Source organism: Ptychodera flava, chromosome 21 (assembly GCF_041260155.1).
Source record: "Ptychodera flava strain L36383 chromosome 21, AS_Pfla_20210202, whole genome shotgun sequence".
Classification (NCBI taxonomy): Eukaryota; Metazoa; Hemichordata; class Enteropneusta; family Ptychoderidae; genus Ptychodera; species Ptychodera flava.
Genome location: NC_091948.1, coordinates 34,189,800 through 34,216,556, shown reverse-complemented (window position 1 = coordinate 34,216,556; position 26,757 = coordinate 34,189,800). Strand labels below are relative to the sequence as shown.

At 35.0% G+C, this 26,757-nt stretch overlaps 2 protein-coding genes across 3 annotated transcripts in view; one reads left to right on the top strand and one right to left on the bottom strand.

The window, feature by feature from the left end:
* The window catches only part of LOC139122091 (regulator of G-protein signaling 9-binding protein-like), a 71,174-nt gene extending 68,596 nt beyond the window's left edge, over positions 1-2,578 (bottom strand). Inside the window, exon 1 of the mRNA XM_070687475.1 lies at positions 2,300-2,578. Within this exon, the coding sequence (XP_070543576.1) occupies positions 2,300-2,443 (144 nt within the window). The 5' untranslated portion in view covers positions 2,444-2,578. The remainder of the gene's footprint in view (positions 1-2,299) is intronic.
* Positions 1-20,456, top strand: part of LOC139122088 (adiponectin receptor protein 1-like) — a 268,597-nt gene extending 248,141 nt beyond the window's left edge. Inside the window, exons 2-8 of one of the 2 annotated variants that reach the window (XM_070687469.1) lie at positions 4,022-4,109; positions 7,165-7,560; positions 9,270-9,534; positions 10,292-10,472; positions 13,988-14,175; positions 14,451-14,644; positions 16,915-20,456. In XM_070687469.1, coding sequence (XP_070543570.1) covers positions 4,107-4,109; positions 7,165-7,560; positions 9,270-9,534; positions 10,292-10,472; positions 13,988-14,175; positions 14,451-14,644; positions 16,915-17,034 — 1,347 coding nt within the window. In that variant the 5' untranslated portion in view covers positions 4,022-4,106 and the 3' untranslated portion in view covers positions 17,035-20,456. Of the gene's footprint in view, positions 1-3,968; positions 4,110-7,164; positions 7,561-9,269; positions 9,535-10,291; positions 10,473-13,987; positions 14,176-14,450; positions 14,645-16,914 lie in introns of those variants that run through there. The other variant, XM_070687471.1, reaches the window with a different exon arrangement.
* Positions 20,457-26,757: the final 6,301 nt, after the last annotated feature.

Below are 26,757 nucleotides of genomic sequence, written 5' to 3'. Positions count from 1 at the left end.
CAAACAAAGCACATGAAAATTTTAGTGTTTAAATTAAATACTGTTTAATACAAAAGAAAAAACAGGTATTCACTGTGGAAAAGGTGTTTAAAATGAAACACTGGGTCTACCACACACGGCTAATAGCTTACCTGAGAAGATTTTTCTTATCCAAAAGATACACCAAATCATGGTTTCAATTTGATACATGTAAGTGTAAATATTACCTCTAGGTTATGACTAAATTAATTGTATTGTTGCTTGTACAATGCTCTAAGGTTCATCAAAAACTGGCTACACATTCCTTCACACAATTTTCTTTGATATGAGTATCTTGGTGTAGGTGATGTCAAACTGTGCAGTAATACTAATAAAGTTTGTTGTCTGTAGGTCATATCTAATAATTGACAACAATCAATTTGAATCAACGCTTGCCATTTGCAGCCTGTTTTGATCCAATTTGATCATTTATCTAATAACCTTTCTCACTATCTGAAAGCTAGTAACGCACCGTGTAATTAACTCCTTCTCTTGCATAAAATGATAAATAAAATATAATTTGTTTTAGTCTCATATAACACACAATTACGAATAATCACAGACAGCTTTCTAGTAAACTATGTCTCCCAGTCAGTAGAGTTTCATATTATAGATACAATGCTTTGTCTCTGTCATTATTCTACAAACATGTTTCTTCCAGTCATGTATATGGGAAGCCCACCTTGAAGATATCATCAGCCAATGGCATTTCCATCAACTGATAAATTTCTCGGTTTTGAACTACTTTGAATTAAAAATAAGAAAGTTTTGAATTCAAAATGAGAGCTGGATACTAGACTATGGTATAATATTTACTGTTCTCTTTGTATGATCCAGTGATACAATTACATTTGCTAGATATAATTGTCAGAGAAGATTCCAGTCTTATTTAAATCATTTTCACATTCCTCAACTTTTCTCTGGAATCAAGAGTCAGCTAATACAGGTATTTTAAAATCTTAGTCATTTCTTTGTAATAATTTGCTTGGCATTTTTCGTGTTATCAACAAGTAAAATACCATAAGTATCAAATTGGAAATTGTTTGCTGATATTTTTTTTATTTTAAAAATCTTAGTTTTTGACTCTACACAACTGACAAGTGCTTGATCAACTTTTGATAAAGTCTAAAGCAACTTCCTCCTTTGCATTATTTGTGACAGAATTGTTTGCAGGGAGAGTTAGTTGTCTTTGACAGTGTGAGGTGGATACTGAACTTTGTAATGCTAGCCATAGACAGTAGAGGGGGGCCCTCTACTGTTCTATGTGCTAGCTAAGCCATTTGAATTTTCAACAGGTATGGCAATGTAGTGACAGGAAAATATGCATGAAAAGCTTGATTGAGGTAGTGAGTGCCTGAAAGCAAGAGTTTTATAAGCTTTTGCTCAAACTTTCGTAAATGAAACTTTCAACCATTATCTCACAAAATCAAGAATAAAAATCATGGGCCACTGTGTAAAGTTTGGAACTAGAGAAACAAATTACCTAACATTTACTGATATTTGAAATTCAAAATGGCCATATCCCTGTGATAACTCTGCGGGGAAAAATAAAATTTTGATTTCCAAAAAACTAAGAATTTAAAACTTTTGCTCACGCCAAGAGCTTTAAAATAAGCTTCCACAAGTGATATCCCAGAACAGTATTGTAAAGATTTTAGAGTCCAAACATCTGTCCCTGAGGAACATTCTACCCTCGTAGACAGAACCAAGGAACATTCTACCCTCACAGACAGAACCAAGGAACATAAATGAGGCTACAATACAGTGATAACACCATACTATACACCATACTTCTGAAGTCGAACTATGATAACTGGTCCTGTACAATGGGTGTATTATGCTGTTAACAGCTAACTATTGTCTGTAGGGATCCCTAGAGTCAATTAGCTACCATACCAATAATGATTTAAAATTTTCCACCTTTATAGAGCTGAGTAATTGGTATAAAGAAATTACTCCACAGGAAGGTGTTTTGAAACTTTTCCATTGTTAATGTTACTGCTTTTTGAGGTGTTCAAACAAACAGCATAATGGATATGCGTAATAAGAGTATGGGCAGACAAAAATGAAAAAAATAACTGACTTTGGTGACAAGGGCACATCACATCACCGGGTTACAGGGCAGAATTATTAAACTGTTGAACTGTGGCCCTATAAGAAATTGAAAAACATTTCACAATTGCTCATTCTGTGTAAATATCATAACAATATGGTAAATTAAGATGAGTAATTTAAGATATCCTGTGACTACAAACCACTATAGTTATCATGTCATACATACCCTAGCACATTCACTCTTTCCTGTTAGCTCAATTTCTTCGGTTTCATCTTCACTTGGATTGACAGACTGAATCTGCAATTTTCCATCCTGGTCTCCATGGCAACGACTATTCAATGTACTCTCAGAACCATTTCTTGAGTTCATTTCTAGTCAGAAAAGTTTATCAGCGATTTCTTCGTGTGTAAATCAATGCGCATTTAATGTCAGCAATGCATGGGTATATACTAGAGTCAAAGTCTCATTTTCATATATACATTTAATATTCACATGATGCATCAATGAAAACTATGGGCATAGCAAACTCATTTCGATGAGCAGAGAGTAAGTCATTTAATATTATAAAGAGTGATGTAACAGCTCTCCGGAACGGTGCAAAGTAAGCAAGAGCGTATTATGGGCTATCAGAGTTTGTAGTATCGAGTTGTTATCTGCCGTTTCCATGGTAGTTGTCAGTGTAGGTTTTCCCCAACTCTCAATAATTTTATTTTTACAAGCAGCTACTTCTTCAGCAGGGCGTCGTCGCTGCACCGTAAGCCAAGAACGACTTGGCGAGTTCTCATTTCGGAGATCCATTCTACTAGGGTGATAATTTCAAATTCTGTTTTTTTTCTCAACTTAAGTCTCGAACTGAGGATAATTACGTCGGGGTTATTCCAGCGTACGTATGCTCGCCAATGTCTCTTCATCGTGGAGTACCATAATCTCCAATCTCCGAAACCTTTTTCTCCTCTAAGCTTGAAATTGCCAAGTTGGGGTAATCCAAAATCTAATAATCATAAAAAGTATTTACCACCTCTATCGATCAGGTTCGATCCTGACACCAACCCTACCGTACGCGTACGCAACCTGGTATTATATTATAACCTGCATGAAGGGTCTCTCCAGTTGCCCAAGGAGCGCGTGACTGCTTGAATCCAGATACGTTTTCCCAATATTGAGATCGCGCTCTGTTGACATCAGAGTACAGCATGGATAACTCTGCACTACTTCTTTTCCACACAAGTGAAGTGAATGAGACGTGATTTCCCAGCTAGTCACAACCTAAAATCACTGAAGGGTAATCCTGAAATATTCTGAAGTGACTGTATTCGCACCACGGCGTGAGATCCCTACATGATAAAATATGAAACTGCATTCTCGGTCAGTACATCGCCATCATCCGTCGCTATGAGATCAGGGCATCGGATGCAGAAAAATCATTGTTCTGAGGAAGATGTGTGACGTCATGGTTCAATGCATTCGTTCACGCCGGACAAAAAACGAGTAGGGTTGTTTTTGAGGGACGAGTGGTTATTATTTTCTTTTAGTCTTTAAACTTATGAAATATATACAAAAACTATAAAAATACTCAGTAAGAATCAATTCACGCTAGTTGCATCACACTTCCCGGCATTAACCCTTTTTCTGAGAAGGAAGAGCGTTGATTACATTCTTTGGACGCGGACGATTGGAAACACCAAAACTCGTACGGTGCAGTGTTGCATTTGATATGATCGCTGTTCCCGGCCAACTGTAGTAGTCTAGTCGTAATTGCAACCCAGACTTGCAACAAAGCACGTGTACCGCCTGACCGCCGCCGCCGGCTTGCTACAGTGGCTTGCTGCATGCGGTCACCGCATGCAATACCCCCAAAATAATGGTTTATGCCAGTTTTGTTGACGTCCACATTCCGTGCAGTTCGATTGGTTAACATTTCATCTGCCGATCACGTCCGTCATCACCGGTCCTGTACTTCTTCTACCACAGTTCTATGGTCTTTTCACCTCCTGTTACAGTTCCCCGCCGTCAGCCATCGGTAAATGAGTAAATGGTGAGTACGTGAAATACCCACAACGTAAAATTCTTCAAGCTTTGTCAAATCAATTCTGTGAAATTCCCAAACACAGTTGTTGCCGGTCTAGTAGAATATCAGCCATGATATTGTTCACCAAACACCGGTCCGCTCTTGCGCACACCGTAATACTGGGAGTTCACGCATGCAGGAAATAAACATAGTGGGAGTTTGTGGATGTCAGGTTAATATCATCTTGTTTTCGCTCTCCATTTATAAAATTTGATGTGAACCAGTCAATTTAATTAACACACAGCTGAAACTCCGGGCCCGAATAACCTCGGCTACATTTGTGATACCGGTAACTCAATCGCTGAAGCTCGTGAAAGTAGTGTGGTATCAACACGTACACCGGGACCCGTACACCTGCACACTTGGTACATACACATAAAGCTCGTCACAACCAAATTCTAATTTGATCATCTTCAGAGTGAAATTAAAATCGATGAAAGCACATTGTAAAGTTAACGCTGCTGCAATTTTGAATCTCCTGTAGCAGGATTTGTTAAACCATTCTGTGGCACTGATATTTTATTCAAACACCTTGATCATCAGTTGATGTAATTGTTACTAGAAAGTGCCACATGAAAGGCGCATGAATGGCAGATTGTGTAACACCAACCCTACATCTGTATCTGTATAATCACATGTATAAATTCAAAATTCAACTTACTTTAGAGAAAGGCTAGGTGCATGCTGCAGTACAGTAGCTCGAGGTTTTGCCTGGGTGTTTGGGTTGGACGGCAAATCTGGTTATGCCCTCCGACCCAAATACCCAGGCAAAAAACCTTGGGCTAGTGTACTGCAGCTGGGGAAAGGCATGCAAAAGGTAAATTGGGGAGTGAAGCTGTTGAGAATGACAGTGGAAGATCGGTATTTCACATCTAAAACTACACCAGGCATAGGCCCTTGGGGTTTGGCCAAGACAAAGCCTAGCTGAGGCACCTTTCCAATATTACCTTGAAGGCAAAGGCATGCAAAGAGTAGCGTTGCTGATTATATTACATCATATTTATCCTGATAATTACATTTCAAACAAAAATGTGTGGTATGTGTAGAAATCTTACAAAGGCACCTGTAGCTTGATTATTGGTATTAACCTTTTCACAGTTTAGGACTGACCACTGACATGGGGAGTAAGAGGAAAATTCCCAACAAATCTGATTATGTTTAGATGAACTTCTGATATCTGTACAATCTTTCCCTGCATCTGTTGAATACAAATGGACAAGTAAAGTGGCCTACTTGTTACTTGGCTTTCCCCATGCATACACAGTAGTTTCTGGCTGTTACTTTTAAATTCACCCCACTATGCTACAGTGTACATGATAATCTGCCAAAGTATATGCTCCAATTTCATGATCACCTCATCCATCATTCATCAGCACAGTAGTCTGTTGAAGTTTATTCCTTCAGTTTACTCTGTCTTGATATTTATACCAACAGACTTTGGGCAAGTCTAATGAGCAAGAGCAACTGGGTAAAGAATTAAAGAATCTTTCCTCATAATTTTCTGGATATATGTCATGCCAGTGTGTATGTAGTAGACATTTTCAATTAGTTACATGTACATAGTAACTGTTTAATATGTAGCATACATGTACACCATGTATCTGTTTTCAGAGTTGGATATCCATCCCATTGATTTGTCTCTTTCACTGCATAAAGAAATTCAGTAAATGCACAGAAAAGTCAGATATAGAACATAGACAAGGTGTGCAGCCTCTATTCTTCATCTGATAGTGATAGGTCTGTAGCTAAACACTTAACAGATACGTTACATTCATGTACCCAAGTCTAATTGTTGACCAAAGAAGTATTTGCCAGCTATAATTATGAGGGGACCATACATTTTGTGACCCATCGAGCCATGCTCATTGTAGGCACACATTTCCCTAGACCTGCTGGTCTTTTTTTATATCCAGTCAATTTCATTTCTGTAAAATAAACTACTTGCCAACTTGTGTAACCAAATCATACAATATGCAATATTTGAATAGTCTGTTCCCTTATCTGTATCAATAGTTGACCAAGTGAGGCATAACATGTTCCATATGTTTCATTTTAATGAAGATATGAACATTAGAAGACCTTGCAACATAGATACAAATGTACTGTAAATATGATTTTTACTTACTAAACCTGCTATACCATGCCAAGTAGGTCAAATTGTGAATTGATTTTGGTTCAATTTTTACTATTGGCTTTGAAGATGGGCAAGTGACAGGCGTGGTAGAAAGGTCAACAGGTAGAGATGTAGTTGTTAACCCTTTTCCTGCCAAGTCCATATTTCACACAAGGTCAATATGGTTAAAATTAATGAAACACAACATATTCAACATGATGTATTTTAACATAATACTGTACATTTGAAGGCTGTTGAAAACATAATACTGTAAAGTTGATTTTTTTGGACAAAAGATGCTATAACATACCAAGCCAAGTGGGTGAAAATACGTCATGTTTTGGCTTAATACCGCTTTTTACTGACTTGGCTGATGGGGAAGTGATACAGTTATTACTGTCTGGCAGAAAAGGGTTATTGTGGTGATCATGAGTCAAGCTGTATTCTTCCACGTTCATTCTCATTACATGACAATCTGTTGAAATAAATGAAGACCAAATAGTCACTAAGTCTACTGTATATAGAATTATGGGGAAAAAATTCCAGCTTGTTATGACAAACAACAGTCCCTCTCGAGGACTGTGAACTAACCTGTCCCTTACAAAATTATCTTGATTTAATGAAAAACATTCTGAAATTGTTCTTGCTTGTAAGATGAAAACTATACTGAGAAAATGTTTTATCCAAAAATTGTTTTCCTTTCATTCAAATATGTTGTCCACTTAGCATTGGTCAGGAAATATTTTCTGGCACTTCACTAGTGCAATGTCTTACAAAGATAAAGACTTTTATGGTTAAAAGTGTGAGATTGGGTGTAAATTTATAAACAAGTTGGCGCCTGAAGTCCACTATAACACGCTCAATCAACTTTGTCGTAGATTTTTACAGATGACACAAATTTTTCCACAGAATTTAGACAAATCAGCAGCATGCATTCGTCGTAGACATTGCAACGTAGTAAATAAAGAGTCAGCAACAACATCAGCTGGAAACAAGATTAAAGAAGAAAACAAGAGACCAGAAACCAAGATGCAAATGACCATAATCTCATTTGAGAAAGGAGAGAAGAAGGTGCAAAATATTGATGATCCAGATGAAAAAGAAGAAGAACAAAAATTGACAACAGAAGATACAACAGATGATCAGGTGCCTGTGTGCAATATACCTTGTGATTCAAGCAGTATCCCATCTGAAATTACTGTATCATCACCAACATGTACATGTGCTACCACTGACACCTCTACTACTGCTACTACTACTGCCACTACTGCTACTGGTACCTCAGTCAATACCACAATAGGAAATGTAAGCAGCTGCTTATTGCAGCCATATGATGCAAATTAGTATCTCTATCATATTTTTCAATGCTGGTAGCTTTCAGTTTATCTTTACTCTCAACTTGCGTATTGTCCTAAAGTTAAATAATGCAAATACACAATGCATGGCCAACTGTAGTAAGCAGTATAACCACTTCATTTCTTTTACATTTAAAGGGACAAAGTCACCCATTTTATCATGAATTTTGTTTGATACGAGATACTACTTATATTGTTTGACATGTTGAAAGATAGTGAATGAATGGGTGACCATGCATATATTCAAGCCCAAATTTAGACAAATGAAACTATGGCGAAATGAATTAATGGTCATGACCAATAATTAATTTTCGCGATGGTTTCATTTATCGTGTCTAAAACCGGGGTTGAATATATGCATGGTCACCCATTCAATTACTATCTTTCAACATGTCAAATGATAAGTAGTATCTCGTATCAAACAAAATTCATGAAAAAAATGGGCAACTTTGTCCCTTTAATGAAATCTTGGTAACTTAACATCAGAGCTGGAATTTCAATCCAAAACATATACCATCTGTGCAAATTATTTGTATGTAGTTTAACCTTTTCATCAACAGTTCTTTGCATCAGTGCTGCATGATAGTTACATCTGTGTATTACATTTTGACTGCATGTCAAAGTTTCTAAATAACTTCTTGCAATCCAAAATCCGCCAATGATGTTTGTCTTTGGTGTAGTGATTTTACCTCCTACACTTTCCTCATTATACGATGTTTGATAATTTCCCTTGAATGTGATCATTATTCAAACTCTATAAATTGGTTCAGCATTGTGACTGTTAAATGTTGTTTATTTTTAGCCAACAAAGACAACAGAAAAAATTTGATCTACAGAAATACAGTATTAATGTTCTACATGAAACATGCAAGGCATTTGTTAATAAAACTTTATTTTCTCACAAGTACCAATCTATTCTGAGGTAATGTATTAGAACTTGGATGTTGACTAACTTATATATTAGTTCCAAGTGCCTTGAATGTTGATTTGATATTTAAAAGAGAGGTGATTCTGTCAACTGAAGACATATTAAACATCTTTTATCCTAAAGCAGTGACCACAGCATTAACAATTTCAAACTGCCAGTCAAAATCTAATGTTTGCAAGTTCCAATTACCTTGATAGGTGCTTCGATATTCACATGAATGTACGGCGATAAAGTGGATACAGTTGATGTTGAAAATGACCAGCAAAAATGTCTGACACTTGCCAGAGTTAAAATCAAGTATGGTAGAATCCCATGATCAATACCAGTGCTTGTCAGCTTAATCTCTCAACAAGATTTGTCAAATAAATGAAACATCAGCTTTGCTAGTTAAGAATATCCATAAACCTGATTGCAAAATCTTTTCTTCATCTAGACACTGACCATATGTAAATGCATCTCTTGCAACATGTCTCTAAGACAACTTTTGTACTTCTGTGCCACATATTGTGTCTTTCCACTCTTACCTCAATCACTCACCTTGCATCAACCCTTTCATTACTATGGTTTAGTCTTGTGCCAATGTGTTCAAGGGCAAAGTTGGACCTCTACACAGGCAAACAGGGAAAAGGGTAAATCATTCTGCATGAAAGGTACACTTTCAAGGGATTCTTTCATTTGGAAGGTAGTTGTTTCTACAGCATCCTGACTGCCTTCTTGTGTTGCGATTCCAGAGTGATGATATTCCTGATGAACTAGCAGAGGTGACTCCACTACCAGCCAATGCACCAGGTAGAACTGAAAAGATTGAAAAACTGATGAGACACGTCCTGGAAGAAGGATGGAGGGTTATTTCATTTCATCATTTACCAGATTGGCTAAAGGACAATGATTTTCTGCGGAACTATCACAGGCCTCCCATGCCATCCTTTAGATGCTGTTTCAAGTCAATTTTTCGAATTCACACAGAAACAGGAAATATATGGACCCATCTTTTAGGTATGTGGTGATTGCTATTAGACTCTAACTATGCATAAAGGTAGATTTTCAGTTGTTACTATGATGAAGACATCCCTAGTTTGGACAATTTATAAATTTTTAAGTTCATAAATTGTCATGGTAGGACAAAAGAAAGAAATTATAGATAAACAACTTGTTCAATTGGCTGCGCAATGAAATGTAATGAGGTACAGATTGTATTTTATGAATGCACTATGCACATTACAATTATGAATGCACTATGCACATTACAATGTGCCAGAGTTGAGTTGTCAACAGATCAAAGTCATTTTAAATCTAGACAAATTTATCCAAGTATTGCAAAGGTTTCAGTGTCAAATTATTGCACTCTGTAATTTCCTCTCAATTACACTAGGTTAGACTTCTCTTTTCCTAGATAAACAGTAGCTGGAGCTCAGAAAAATGTGCTCAGTCTTTAATGCCTATCACAACCTCAACTGTTATTTCTTTAAACGTCATATAAATGCTCAAAATTATGGCTTCATTATATCTAATATGGAGTATATCAATGTAATAGGAGGTATTTATCATACTTGTAGAGATTCCTCAACCTTGACTAGAGGAAATGAGCAGTGGATATATAGAATGCAAACATTAAACATTTCAAACTTCTACATATATTTTGACCTAAAATGTGTTTTTGATAATCATTCTAGTTATTTTACAGTCACATTGATGACATTCTGCAACTGTAAGATCATTTCATCACTAAATTGTCTTTTGTTTTCTTTGACAGGGTTTGTGGCATTCCTTGTGATCACAGTGCTGTTTCTAACCCATCCATCATCTGGATTTACATGGCAAGAGCAAGCTGTCTTCATGGCATTCTTCCTGGGTGCTATTCTATGTCTTGGCTTGTCTTTTGTCTTCCACACTGTCTATTGCCACTCCAAATCTGTTTCTAGATTATTTAGCAAGTAAGTAGAATATCAACATTATACTCTTTCAAAAACAAATTTCATCAAGTGTTGAAATTTTAAATTTGCATTTTCACAGCAGTTCACCTGCATTGAAACCAGTAGGCAAAGTGCAGATGAATATAATGACGTTAAAACCTACAGAGGAAATTGAAGTAAAATTTCTGGAAAAAAAGTAAATTTGATATCATCAGATACAATAAAAAGCTTCAGCAAATGTTTGTTTAGAAATGAAAGAGTATTCAAAATGATGAAAAAAACAAGTTTCCATATTTAGTAAAGTCAACTTAATGGAAAGAGGAAAACAAGAGGATATTGCAGTGGAATTTACGTGAGAAAAAGATTGTTTATTAAGTGTCTCAGGAATTATATTGCTGTTTTCAAGGGGGAAAGATATGTATTGAGTGAAAATAGAGAGTGATGACTGAAAGGATATCAGATTGAAGCAACAAATGATGAAATCAGACAAGTACAGACAAAGATACAAATATTAGGATTGAAATGCACTCACAGGGTATTGATCGACAAATTGATTTCAAGATTTTTTCTGTTTCAAACATCCAAATGTCACTTTGATGCCCTGTGCTAAAATTTATTGCAAGCTTGTGTGGTATCTATGAGACAAATTATCTACTTTATTTATTGCTTAAACAGTTCAACACCAATTCCGATGTAACAGGTACATGTACACAACCACAATTGATAACAGGTGTTGGTCAAAACAAGGTTATGAAAGTGTTAATGCAAGAGTATGAAATTATCATTTCAGCCATCTCAAATGAGTGTGTCTACTTTTGAAATGCAATTAAATATATGCCAAAAATAGTTTCAGGCGTAAGACTTGTACACCTTGTTTGAGTTTTAAGTCTTTGTCAGCTAATGATTGATTGTACACATAGTAAAGTAGTGTGGATTTCGATATATGCTGGTACATTGTATGTATCAGATCATGTGTTGATATGGCTTTACAAAACTCAATCTTCTCAGGTCATTCCTATATTATTATAACAACCCTGTTAATAATTATTAACTTACTTAGTGTGTGACGTGCATCAATTTGGTCAACATTTAACTGCTACTCAATTATCAGATTTATCTAATATAAATATTATTTACTTGATAAAATATTCAATGGAAAACAAAAGAATGACAAACTGTTAATGGGCTGTTGACACATTCGCTGATGCGAGAACCTGGGATTGAGAAGGGCGCCTTTAACTGCTTCTTAGTTTTATGATTAATTAGTAGTTATTTCAGGCTGTTTTCCAGTGTCATGATTTCAACATAATTTCTTTAATTGGATATTGAGGATGAAATGTTGCAGATACATTTCAAGTTTAAATCAACATGTATATGATGGGAAAACCATAGGCCACTTTACAATTCAAGTAGATGCTGTTCTTTCCAGTTCTGTTTGTGTAATGCCCCAAGATGTCGGCTCCATTATCTTCACTTCTGGTAGATTCAACTATGTAGAGCAATAGGAAAGTTTCACTCTAGGCCAGAAAGCCAGATGGCAAGATTCCCAAGTGCTGTTATTTTGGGAACTTTGCAGTGTCAATGACATCATATACAACAGAAACTTAATGCTGCATTCCCCAAATCATTTACCAGTGTAACTCAAACTTAGCTTAATTGTTGACAGTCCATTGGTACAGTTACATCAACACTTACATCAACCAATGGTCACACTGGTATGAATCATGCTGTTTACAATAGCAATACTGGCAAAATGCCAAGTGTACGTAACTTCTCTTTTGTGTGATGACAGATTTCAATGTCAAAGTGATTTGAACTTCCTACCTGTTGTAATATGCTGAAGCTTGAAAACAGGAATTTTTGTTTGAGTGAACCAAATATTGTGGTAGCAAAAGGTAGTATTTTGGCTAATTTATTTAACTCCTTTATGCTAATGTGCATGAGAGTTTGATTGACTTAATGCGAGAACATTTAATGGAGGTCAATTACACACAGAAGTTGTGGTGTGACCATGGCTTAGTCATGTCACCAAGTGTCTGTATGCACCAATAGAAAAGAGTGTTAGTGATATATGTGAACACTGGATAGACACTGGTTTGGATAATCATTGATAGAGTTCAATGTTTAATTTGGTTTAATGTGGTAGCAGTTGTCAGCACATCCTATATAAAGAAATAGTTTGCCCTCGTCAAGTTCATGCCAATATCAGGCACTACCATAATGGTCACCAGCATTAATCAGATTAGCATTAATCCTGTTATGATATAATAAATAAGGATTCATGAAGTAGCACATTGTGTTGAGTAAATAGCCTATCTGTACAGCAATTCTTGAGAGGATATGCAAATCAACTTGGTATAATTAGTCTTACCTTTGACCTGCATTTAGTGTATTATCAATACATTCAATGGTGTTTTCTATCAAATGTACATCGACTGGCCCAGAAATTGATTCTATTGATAAATGTACACTATTTTATGATCGGAAAAATGTTAAACAATAATGTATCCCCTCCTTATCCACATAGGATGAAAGCAAACTTTGCACAACATTATGTACCAGCCAAAGCCAAGTATATTTTCATATCATGCAATATTTACTTTTGTCCATTATGGGCTTGGAAAAGGGTATATTATTGCTATTAATATTATTTTATAGTTTTGGCAATGCCAGTGAATTTGCAGATGTAGAAATCATCTAGGCCTACAATTCTGTATAATCTGATACATTATCAGTAATAATCTGAGGGTATGACGTCACAATATTCACTGGTATTCACAAAGCTATAATATAAAATTAATGTATTTAGGAATTTCATATCTCTTTACAATATAGCATTGGATGCTTCAGGCTAAGTATTTCTTTATCACAGTGCAGTTTCATTTCAGAATTTGCCAAAATTTCACAGTGTGAATAAATTCAGAAATACCAATACTAAAGCTAAGCCTGACAAATTAGACTGCTGTCAAATATCAAAACATTTATGCTGTGAAAGAACAGATCTATCATGCTCAATAATGCGGACATTTGCAAATAATAGATTGTATGTATTACTGGTATCATAACAATCAATCATTGCATAACCATAGGCCACAAACCCATAGAGAAATATTATTACAGAGACTTTAACTAACTTAGAGGTTTTGTATAAGTCTGTCATTCGATAGGTTTATTTCTATGCTAAGTGCAAGTAATGTGACTTACTTTTACACACTTAGACTGGTTCATTTTAATACTTTGCAATGAAAATAAGAGTGGATTCTCTCAGTTAGTTATTACTGGTAGTCGATATGCAAATAGTCCCCAGATAATTGTTTTACTCACTGTGTTTATGTTTAACATTGTGGTTATTGGTAAGTGTTTAGTATGAAACTTTGAACAAAACTTTTGGTCACAATGTCAGAATCGCAAGTAATGTTTTACAAAGTTTAGCATTAATGATTTATCAGAGGTAACTCACAGTCGATGCATGTAAATGAACAGCAATCAAAAAACCAAATCCAATGACTGTGTGTTTGTTCTTTGTCTTATTACAGGTTGGATTACTCAGGAATTTCACTTCTCATTGTTGGATCCTTTATACCATGGCTTTATTACAGCTTTTACTGTGAACATGTAGCTCGTTACGCATACATAATTTTGATAAGTGTGCTCGGTGTGGCTGCCATTTTTGTATCATTATGGGATAAATTCAGTACACCAAAATTTCGACCTCTACGTGCAGGTAAGTTAACACTTGATGTTATTTACACAGCAATTATCTGGTTTCTTTTAATTTTTATTGCCAAAGGGTGACATGAATGAAGGGTAAAAAAAAGAATTATATTCAAAACTGATGATTTCATATTTGAAAGCAATGTTTCAATTCTGTGATGCTTCAAAAACCAATCAGCACCTGTATGAATGATGGCAAAATTTTCTGGTCATAATGCTTTAAGATCTGTAGTATGATGAAATCCATTAATGGAAGATCCTTGTTTATATTTACAATCTCACAAGGTGTGTTTATTGCTATGGGATTGAGTGCCGTTATTCCAGCTGTACACTTTTTCATCCAAACTGGATTCCCATCTGCCTTTGAAGCTGGAGCTGTTGGCTGGATGGCCTTAATGGCCACTATGTACATCACTGGAGCTATACTGTATGCAGTCAGAGTACCTGAAAGATTCTTTCCTGGCAAATGTGATATAGTGGTAGGTATCCACACTTGCTTTCTTCAACAATAAAGTCTTTTAACAATCACAAAATGTTTCAAGGCATCTTCATCTCCCAGCTTAATGTATTTGCTAAATGTCTATCACACATAGTTCAATTATTATTTACTAATATGAGATATTGAAGTCAATCATTGACTTATTTAAAAGCCCATGAAATGCCTTTCTTGCCTGTCTTTAAATCCATGGGAATAATATTAATGAGGGTTTATCATTAAATCATTTTGTTAAAACATTCAAATGACAGGCAAAATCTATGATTGATGGATGGATGAAACTTCGGACAGTCACAGCTTGTTTGCAGCAGAGTCACAGCTGCTTGTGTGACTACACAGCAGGATGCAGGAACCTTTGTCATATACAAAGTAGAGATAATGGACCATAAACTAAAGCTTTCCTCAACTATAAATTTGTGCCAAGCCATATATGTTTAACTATGATCTATGTTGGAAATACTTTGCCTTCACAAATGCATTTCATTATAATTTACCTGTCAAATAGAGAAAAACAAACATATTAAGAAAGCAAACATATTAAGAACATTCAATACATTTCTACAGCTGATTTCTGCTGGTTGACCATGTCTAAGGGGCCATGGATAATTAAAGCATGCACACGGTAAACAAAACTGTGTTTGGCCTCAGAGCCCCCTCCTAAACAAAATTTTGGAAGTGCGAAAATCCAACCCAGCCTCATTCTGTATCATACCTACAATCAGTAATTACGTGGCTATGAATATACGGTGTTTTCAATCAGGTTCAAACTCACAACACACAGCATCCAGTCACCTAGTTGGGAAGTGACAGACAGAAATACTCGGTCAAATCACACATACGCTCCCACCACCACTGGTATACGCCCTCTTAAATCAATCTTTGTTTAGTGCCAACTCAACAAAAAGCAAAATGTATCCAAAATGGTTGTTATGTTATTTAATGCCATGCACTGAACCACATGTATGTCAAAAGAATGGTGTAGCGCAGGTGCCGCACTAGCCTGGTACATGCCAAACAGTGTGGCGCGATATTTTCCTATACAGTAAAAAGTGGAGTGAGATGTCAATATGAAAACATGGTTGTAAATTAGGTACACTGTTGGTAAAACCTAGCCAAAAATAATCAAAACATCATGCAATTTATCACTTAGGTCAATAACTGATCACTTGGCAACATGTAAGTGTACATTGCTGGCTCTGCTTACTGACTTTTCAATTGCCAACCTGTAAAGTCACAAATCTCTGCCCTAGTGTACCAGAAAAATATGGCCAAAAATGAGAAGCTTTCCAAAGATGATGTCAAAAGTTAATATTCATTAAAAGTCTGACCAAAACTGGACTACACAGCAAGATGCAGTGGAACCTTTGTCATATACAAAGTAGAGATAATATGTAGACCAAGGAAGTACTGAAGGCATGAATGCTGCAGACTTTCAAACGTATTTGTCATATGATTAATTTCAAGCCCCATATTGAAACTCTTTTGGAATTCTGTCAGTAACCTTGATTTATAATTTTCTGCAAAAGAACTTTTATTGTTCCTCAAAGAAAATGCTCAAGTTTGCCTCGCTCAGCAAACGTTTCAGTCTTTCAGTTTGAGGAGTTTACTCCCTTAAAAACTGGATGACCTTCAGACAACCAAAAATACTTAGCTGGGTGAACTTTCAGGATGCGCCGAACTCAAACTACTTTTAGGTCAATTATCTCACAAATGTTGCCCAAAAGTTACGGTGGATATTAACAACATACAGGCATCACAAGGAGTGATGCTAACATCTTGCTATAGGGTCATTTCACAGGCGTTTTAATACAGATCATTTTCCATGACCATTTGTGGTTCAGTGGAAGTTAAAATAGCAATGTAAAATTGATTGTCCCTCCGGAAAAGAAAATTGTAGAACTTTGAATGTGATTAGAATACTTTGTTATTCAATTGTTAAGAAGATATTGAAAGCTGCAGTTTTATGACAAAAGCCAAATAGCTGCTATTGTGTTTTTAGCATACCAGTCTGTGTTAAAGCATCTACAACAAACACGCGTTAATGAACTTATACTTCCAGCTGACATGTATGCTTTTCCTTAAGATAAGAAGAATACATGAAAAATATATTATAGCGTCTAAATTGCATATGACTTGGACCAGTAAAATGCACCCAAAAATTTGATGTGCGTCTTGCAAGTGGAATTATTGAAACATCACCGGAAATAGTTGTTTTTGACATTATGTAACTCTGATGATTTCTTTTCTTTTCAGTTCCAGAGCCACCAAATTTTCCATGTGTTGGTAGTGGCAGCTGCATTTGTTCATTATCACGGTATTTCCAATATGGCCGGCTATAGATTTGCTATTGGAGAGTGTCTTGATGAAGAATAGTTACAGATCCAAAGTTGTGATTCAACAATGAAGTACACCATATAAATAATGTATATAGATCACTAAATTCAAACTGTATTTGGACAGAAATTTATAAATAAACACTGTTTTAGAATTGGAATGCAGAATCAGAAGTTGGTTCACTGAAGTAAATGTTGTGTATATAAAAACATGTTATTGTTTAAAGCATGGTGTTTGTAGGACAAAATCAAGCTGTTGTTATTGGATGTTGAGGTTAGGAATGTACCTAGACTGTATATTCTGCAGAAAAATGCAAAGATGAATGCAACTTGGTGTTAAAGGTATGTTCAAGAACAGGAGTCACAAATTTCAAGAGCTGAAGTGAATTTATCATGTCTTCACCGACATTTTCGTTCTCATTCAATGCTTGCTGTATGATACAACTGCAACATGTAAAATGCCTTTACATGAAACCATCTTGTGTCATATATATGTGCTGTTCTTCATACCTGCATCATATATCATATATTATAACACATCACATGCTCATTCCGTGTCGCGATTCGCCAGAATACATCACGTGACGAGAAAATAGATACGTCTAGTCCCCACCCGATCGACAAAAGTGACGTCAGAGGGTATTTTTCGAAAAGCTATTTCCCTAGGGAAATAGTTCTGACCAAATTTGGAAAAGTGCTCGGTCAGGTGACCGTAGTGTCATCTGCAGCTTTGCAACAATGATGGGTGACTAGAACGTGATGTGCGTCCGGGATAGGTGACGACACATTCTCTAAAACAGATTTTCCAATATTTTCCAACATTCCAACAGTGTAGGAACTTGGACAGCTCATCGACGGAAAAGATTAAAGTGCAACTAAGGATGTCGCCAGGTATGCGTAGAATTTTTTTGAAAGAAAGTGGTACCACGTACAACTGAAACCGCTGTGGAAACATCGCCCAGTAAACTTGTCACAATTGATTGTTGCGGTCCAAAATATCAAAACACATTAAAAACTATATAACAATACAACATGAGCATGTGGTGTGTTATAAAACACCTATAGCCTGGTCTAATATTCAGGCTATAGCGCCCGTCTATTACCCCTTGTGGCTGTGTGTTACCAGAAACACATCGCTATACCGGCGTAGCCCGAATATTAGACCAGGCTATAGGTCTTTATTATTTAAACTTGTATGCAACTGTAAAATAGTCAATGCAACTGTAAAATAGTTGAGATCCAGATGGTGATAATGATATATGTAGATATGAGTTTAGTGATTAAAGCAGTCTAAGCATAGTAGAAATATGCAGCTAATACTGGTAATATGTGATAATGAAAGCCTCACAGTAGATCAAGTGGATGCTACTAATTGTAAAGAATTGGCTCACAGCAGAAAAATTGTATGGCACTGAAGAACATTTCTATTGATAGTTTTTCTTATAATGTGGTATTAATTCTCCAGAATTGAGTTTATGAATATTTATAGTTCATGCTTTGCTGTCCAGTGTAATCATATATGTTGATGACAAATATGCTGCAGATTGTAAATTTTAATTGTATCAGAGTTTGGTTCCAATGCTTTGGAAAAGCAGCTGTCTGACTCTAGGAATATATATTCCATTGTCAGCTACTAAGAGTTTCTAAACACTCATTCTACTGTGTTGTATTTGTGTTATTGCTAATCAAGCTGGCTGAATCTTCACCATGTGAATTGTGAGAAGTGTATGAGTAGGTTGCCAGGAACATGATGATACCAATTATCACATTGTGGATTAGTGTTGTACAGACAGTGAAAACATAGTTGCTAGTAGAGTTCTCATCTGATGCCAGATCATTCACCAACTCTTCCAATTTTACATGTACATCTATCTTCCTATCGCTATCTTTGGGTATCATGAAACAAATCTCCGTGGTATTTAGGGATACAAAATTGCTGTCGTTTATCATCATTTTTGTCAATGCTGTACCGTGTATAAGTTCTCTGACATTGATAAGAACCTTGCACGTTGAAAGATTGTTTGAGAAAAGTGCCACGATAGATGAAGAAAACTCCGGCAGTTTCAGTATATGTCAGAAATATATGCTGATCATTGTGATAAAGAGTAAAAAAATCTCACTGTACATTGCAATACAATACAGTAGGTTGCATTACAGAATAGTACAGCACAGCACAGCACAGGTAGAGTACAGAACATTACAGTACAGTACAGTACAGGTAGTTTGTATTTGCTACTCATTCCATTCATGATCAACAAGGAACTTGTCTGTAAAAGTTGTTGTGATATAGCAGGAGAAAAATGCCAGAGAAAGTGACTGTCCTTAAGAGGACATAGCGTTGACTTTTGTTTGCATTTCTGTAAATCAGACAGGACTGATAGAAAATACTGATGCTGCAAGTATTCTGATGATTTTACATTCAATGATTTTATGATTTGTTACTGATATTGACATTTCCAAATATTGTCACCATGGTTGTGTTTGTTTCTTACATCTCTTTTATCATCAAATGATTGGATTCTAATTGGATTCTACAACTGCATAAAGAAATATGTCTCAAAATAGTGTTGTTGAAGTCAAAATTAAAGCAGTGTATATTTATCAAACAAACAGTAACCATTCCCCAAGTATTACCTTGGGCTTTACCTTTATATTTCAATTTTAATCATTATCTATGAATAAATAATGAGTCCTACAGTAATTATGTTAATCTTGCTTAGAAGTTTTCATTTTTAACGTGCAGGATATATTTCCTTGTCCCTCATACCCACATTGGTATATTATTTCCTGCCAAACCAACAAGTGTTTGAATATTTGTCTTTTATATGTTTCTGTTCTGTTACAAATTTGCAGACTGTTGGATTCATCCAAAGATTTGAATCCCTTTTGTTGAGAAGTCTTGTGTTCAACATTGAACATGCCAGTATGCTAGCAAGCACTCAGATTCCAAGTAGAACAGTACTCAATTGTCTTACCACAAGTGTCTTTTTGACTGCTATTACTGTAAATCTATATCAACTCACTTTGTCATATTTCTGTATGGAAAAAGATGTTGAAATGTATGTGTATATGTTTGTTCTGTGAAATATTTTTATCCTGTTCAAAACAATTTTTTTAAATAATGAAAATTTGTTCAGAGGAAAACTTGTGTTAAGTGTAGAATTGCAAAATGTGATTTTGTTTATAACCAGATCATGATTATTTACCAAGCACATATGGAATTATGCAACATGAGCTAATGCGCCACAAATTTATTTGTTACACTGTCATTGTTTGATGAAAGTTTACAAGAAATTCACAATTTTTACTCTCAGGAACACGTATCCATCAGTTTATGTTTTTGTAACTTTTTACTGTTTTTGCTTGAACTGTGATGAGTTTCACTTCAGCATTTGAGATGAGTGGCAGCCTTAGTGGGATATTTGGGTTTGGAGTTATATCAATAAATTGATTTCAGCATGACTGTGTTGTCCTGTCGTGTTCATATGTGAATTTAGAAGGTGACCTTTGCATAGTACTGATATTCTAGAAATTACCTACTTTGCCGTGAATTTCCCATGAAACAAATCAAAGGAAAGACACTCATCAGGATTTCGCAATATGGCAAACTTTTGACAAGCATAGTTGTCTAGTTTACAAGGCATAAACAGTAAAAATTTACCATTTTCTTTCATGGCTTTGTTTTTCTAAATAGACTGGTTCTGTCCTTCCTTTGTACACCGGTACAGATAACCTTATCAATGATTTGCCCTTTCCAAGCACAGTCAACTTTCAAATCAAACTTAATAACATTCAAAACTGGTCTTCAAATTATTTCACTATCCATTTAATCAGCTTGGTAGCAAATACAGGATCAGTGAAAGAAACATGATATATTTCTGCTCTGACGTAAGAATTTAAATTAAACAATAACATGGCCCATCAATATGAAAACAAGCCATCTCTGCGCACTGAATTCAATAGATTTTGGTAATCTAAAGGTACATAAACAAAAAAAGCAGGAATGACACATGGATTGAAGTTTCTCCCGGACTTCCACAGGAGAGTAATTCTGTGACTAAGCATAGCGTCATATGTACACCAAAAGATATTCTCAGCAATATTAACAACAGAGATGGTCTGCCTATATCACTGCAATAACAGCAAAATACCACTTCCCATAGTCACACTTGTACCTCCGTAAATAAGGTATTCTGCCAAACTTTAAGTTACTTAATCCATAAATTTAGCAGTTTGTCAATAAAAGATTGAATGTCAAATGAAATCCAAAGGATGAATAACCGGTAAGGATACCATCCGACCAGGATTCTCAAATACAAATGTTGTAATTATTTTCTACTCTAATCTTTGACTTGCAGTTGACCGGCCAACATGATCCTTCAAATACAGTTATATTTTTTGACTAAGAGATCTACCAATCCAATCTTGTGGCTTCTGAATGTTACTCAAAATGGCAAGTTGGTAACAAGCAAAAATATAAATGTTATAATAATAAATAAACAGCATTTCCTAGTTGTGTATTGTCATACATCCATTGTTGTGGTCATATTGAACACTAGCATTCATGTGAAGCTGCAATTTAGCTACAATATGTGCCAGTATATCATAGTGCAGAATTTGTCCGTTAAAAACTGAGCTTTCATCTCACAGAATTGGTGATTCAACATTCACAACTGTTTATTACCAATGCACAGAGCAAAATGAATGTCAACAAAAATGAATTATTTCCTAAAGGAACAATAGTAATCTGTATCCTAGCTTACTTGTATGAAAAGCAAAGTTGAGAGTAATCTTTCTCTTAGTAACAGATGGTTGCTTCCTTGGTGCTTTTGTACTATGTGACCTTGAACTCAATTCAGTTCCAAGGTTGTTTCTATTTGAGGACACCTTTAACACATACAGCAGACAAAGGTGATGAATAATTGAAATATAAAAATTCAATATGTGGGTATTGTGGAAATTACTGAAATCTACTCTTTGAAATGTATATTGGGTGAAATGCAGTGAACAACATTCCTGCATCAACATTTATTTACTCTGACAAATTTTACATTATTTTATATTAATTTTGTATCTCTTGATTGTATTACACTTGTGGATTATAGACCAGATGTCATTGGTTTGACCATAGAAAGTAGTACATCAAACCATGATCACTGTACACATCTGGCCCTCAAATTCATAGTAAATTAGTCTGGTACTAGCAGGTCAACATGAATAGCTTACTCACTGCCAGGAACTGTTGTATGACATGATGAAAATGCAGAACAAAAATTGTCACTCATACCGGTAGATCGTGTCTCAATGAGAGTTGCTCCAATTTCAATCAGATGACAGGAATATCCATATCAAGCACACTCTGTCTCATAGTGGTCAGTATTTTTAATAAAACCTTGGTTATAATAGGGGTAATGTTACATCTTTTTAGGGCATTGTATCAGTAGTTTTGTCATAATTTAGAATCGCACGCATTGTATCAGTAGTTTTGTCATAATTTAGAATCACAGGCATTGTATCAGTAGTTTTGTCATAATTTAGAATCACAGGCATTGTATCAGTAGTTTTGTCATAATTTAGAATCGCACGCATTGTATCAGTAGTTTTGTCATAATTTAGAATCACACATGGAAACATCCCGAGTAACCTGCACATCAAATTTGAAAGCCATAATTAGATAATGAACATTTCTGATCAAAAATGATATCTTCTGATGAATGTAACGTACATTATATGATAGTTTGTTTTTTCTTAATCTGAATACTTGAAGAGTGTATAGCCTTTAACTGGTCAACTTTGCTGGCGAGACCAAAAATTAGTACATGAAATTGGTGTCTACTTATAATAATTGCTCAAAAAAAATTTGCGATTATATGTGCAGGTTTCATAGACATTTTTAGTCATACACAGGAAAACAATTACCAGTTCTTTATTCTTAAACTTACCCTTCACTGTTCTTAAAATGTCAATATCACACATTTCATTATGATTTCATTAGATGTATAACATCTGGAAGAAGCTGTGAATTGAATTTCAAAGTGACTCCACATCTGATGTCTGAGAAAAGGAATGTTTTCCATTTTACAGTTTTAATATCACATGCACATTTTAGGAACCCACATTGTCATTTGAATAATGAAAGCTCTTTGACCCACACTGCGTTTCAATACCAAATATTTGAGGTATTTATGGAAATATCTAAAAGGATGCACAAGGACATTGGTGCAGTGTTTAGCCCAACACGAAGCAGAGGGTAGTATGAGGTATTTGTAATAACCTTATTACCAGTATATACATCTCACATTTATTACTGCGGTGTTAAATGGGGCACTATTGATCTTTTTCGTGCAATGTCAACAATTTTCCTTCCAATTTACAGCGTAAGTATGGAAAGGTTGCTATTGTGGACACATTAAAGATAGCTTGTGAACTACACATACAGAGTGTGAGATATATTCTGGCCACCAACCAATGGGTCCCTTGAAATCATGTAACAATGAACACGCAGAGGCAGCCACATAATACACTGCACATCAGCACATCATGACAAACATTACATACATTCATGCATTTGTGCACACATTCTTACAGACAGACAGACAGAAAGACAGACAGACAGACAGACAGACACTGGATTTATCAACTTTGAGATCTGTTCCCATCATCTTTGACCATGGCAAACTTGGAGCTAAAAGTTCATATATTTGAAAAAATTAGCAAAAATTACATTTCTTTACAAGGACAATATCTAGATTTGACATAACAGTACACAATATTCAATGGAATTGATCTACTGGAGATAAAAAAGACATATGTTTAATTGTAATTATTCATTTACTTAATAACACAGACCTAGTCAAATTAATACACATGTTATGTATCCTCCTTGTTTTATGTAAAACATATTGTGTCATGCTCAACACTTGAATTTTATTTCAATATTGTCACATTGGTCTATCTCTTTAAATATTTCATTATCATTTGATTGTATGTCTCATAATAGATGAGTAGTGCGTTTTTAAGGAAATAATAATTATAATTATTATTATTATTTTTATTAAATGCAACCATCAACAAATGATTTTCATGTATCGAATAAATAGATTTCAACAAAGTTACAAATTAAAAAATAAACTGGAACTGAAAAAAGAGAAAAAATCAGACAGTAAAAAAATACATGTGGAATGACAATACTTAAAACAGCTAGAAATGCAGAAAATGGCAAAAGGAAATTAACTTGATAAAAGTAACATCACAAACAGAAGAGTAAAAATATGTTTAATAGACAGAAATGTTGAAAATGTTAATTAGCTGATAAATGTACTAGTAAGAACATCATGGTTACAGTATTGTTATAATTCAATGAAAAAAGGACAATAATGCTTGATATCACTTTAATATGGTAATGGGGAAGTAACAGACTTTAAAGGGACAATGTTGCTATTTATTTGAATAATTTAGTTATTTTTGTTTCATGTGAGAAGTTATTTCTGCTGTTCTACTTACTAAAAGATGTTGCATTATCAATCATCAGAGCTCTACTCACATCTTGCAAGCAAATACACATAGCATATAAATATGCTGATGACAATATCTTGTATGTACCATAAATTGTGTCATTGAGCATTTATTGTTATACTTTGGTTTGGTTTATTACCATGAAAAGTAGTAGTACACTTCACAAGTCATAACAAGCAAATACAAAATTACATTTCAGTGGTAATGTGGAGCCAGAAAATATAGCTGTTCGCTAGTCGAGCCTGGCCCATTTACAAAATTTAAATTAGTTGGGTTAACACGTACGCTGTTATACAAAGAGTTCTACAAACATTATTTTATATTTATATGATACAAGTTCGATATCAGAGCGAGGTATTCCTGAAAATTCTTACACAATGATGTGACGACTATTATGATTTAACTAGTTCACTGTAGGTATTCCTGTAACAGATACTCTCTCAGTGCTTTTGTAAAGCTATGCCTGGAAGTATGAACTTTAATTACATTAGGTAACGAGTTCCATCGGTATACGAAATTGCCGATTGACCTTTACATGTGTACATTTTCGGCAATGTTAAATTCATCCCTACTTTTGACGGGTGTCATAACAATGATCCACAACTTTGAAATAGTCTATCATGGGATGTGGTACATTTTGCTGATATAAATCAAATACAAAATTACCAACAAGCAGCTTGTAAAGCTTATAAACATCTAAGATGCGTAATTTAAAGAATAAAGGTAATGACGGCGTTCTTAATCCGGAAAAAGTTATTGTTCGCATACACATTTTCTGCGTGATAAGAATGGAATTTAAATAGGATGAATACGTATTTCCCCATACTTCTAAACCATATGTAATGTATGGTTGTATAAATGATTTATAAAGTAATACTAATACATTTTGTGGTACAAAATTTCTTATTCTAAAAAGAATTCCTGCCTTCATTCTAATTAGTGCGTTGACTCTAGTAATATGTTGTTTCCAAGCTAGGTTCTCATCTATATTTACACCAACAAATGACGCTTGATCAGACTGAATTAAAGGCACACTTTTAACACAAATATTACCATGTAAATACACAGATTTACGTTTCTGGTGAAAAAATACATAGGTGGTTTTCTTAATATTTATAGTGAGCTTGTTTGCATCACACCAATAGGTTACATCTCTCAACTGGTTTTCTACTAGTGAAAGGTCTATACATTTCGTATCACTCGAGTATGTGTGGAAAAGATTCGAATCATCTGCAAACAATCGGAAGTCAAAGTAGTCAGATGAATTAGGTAGGTCATTTATGTAGATCAGAAACAGGGTCGGTCCAAGTATTGATCCCTGAGGCACTCCACACGTAACTGGCAATTTCATAGAACTAATACCATCTGCTGAAACATATTGGAATCGCTGATTTAAATAATCAGTAAACCAACGAATGGGGTTTCCTCTGACACCATAATTATGGAGCTTTGATAAAAGAATAGAGTGGTCAATGGTGTCAAACGCTTTGGCGAAGTCTAGAAAAATTCCTATTGTAGTATTTCCCTTGTCAATTTGTTGCGTCAAATTGTTCACTAAATCAATTAATGACAGTTTTGCACTGTGTTTTTATACTTACAAGCAGGAAGGGATTAGCAATCTGACAATTCAGCGTGTTTTAGTGAGCAGAACATTAGAATAATTGCTCACATGACATAAACTGAAATAATTTGAAGAGATAGCAACTTTGTTTCTTTATGAACTGACACATCAAACTCAACAAAGGTATCTTTGCTAAGTCATACGGTACAGCTGACAGGCATATGGCATGTTAAACAAATATAACTTTCATAGTAAATAGTCAATAAATTTAGACGACATAACATATCTAGCTTTTGAGGTTTACCAAATAAGTACATTGGGTCTTTCTGTCACAGCAAAGTACTTTTCAAATTTTCTTTGAAGGCCATTTGGTGCATTCACATCAGCCACATGGAACTTTGGACTTGGTTCCAATGTGTCATGACATTTTAGCTTAACATGTAAAGGCAGTGTTCATATATAGAACAACAGTTTTACATATTATGTGATTTGTAATATGTAAATAATTAACATTGCACACAAAGAAAGATAGACTTTGTCCATGGCACTTAACATAATGGCCAGGATGAAAAAAACAACACTCTGTATGTCATAGAAACACTTTATATAATACAATAAATATACTAATAAATTTTAATATGTCACTGATATCCATTCTTGTAGAGAAAACACAGATTTGTGTATTGC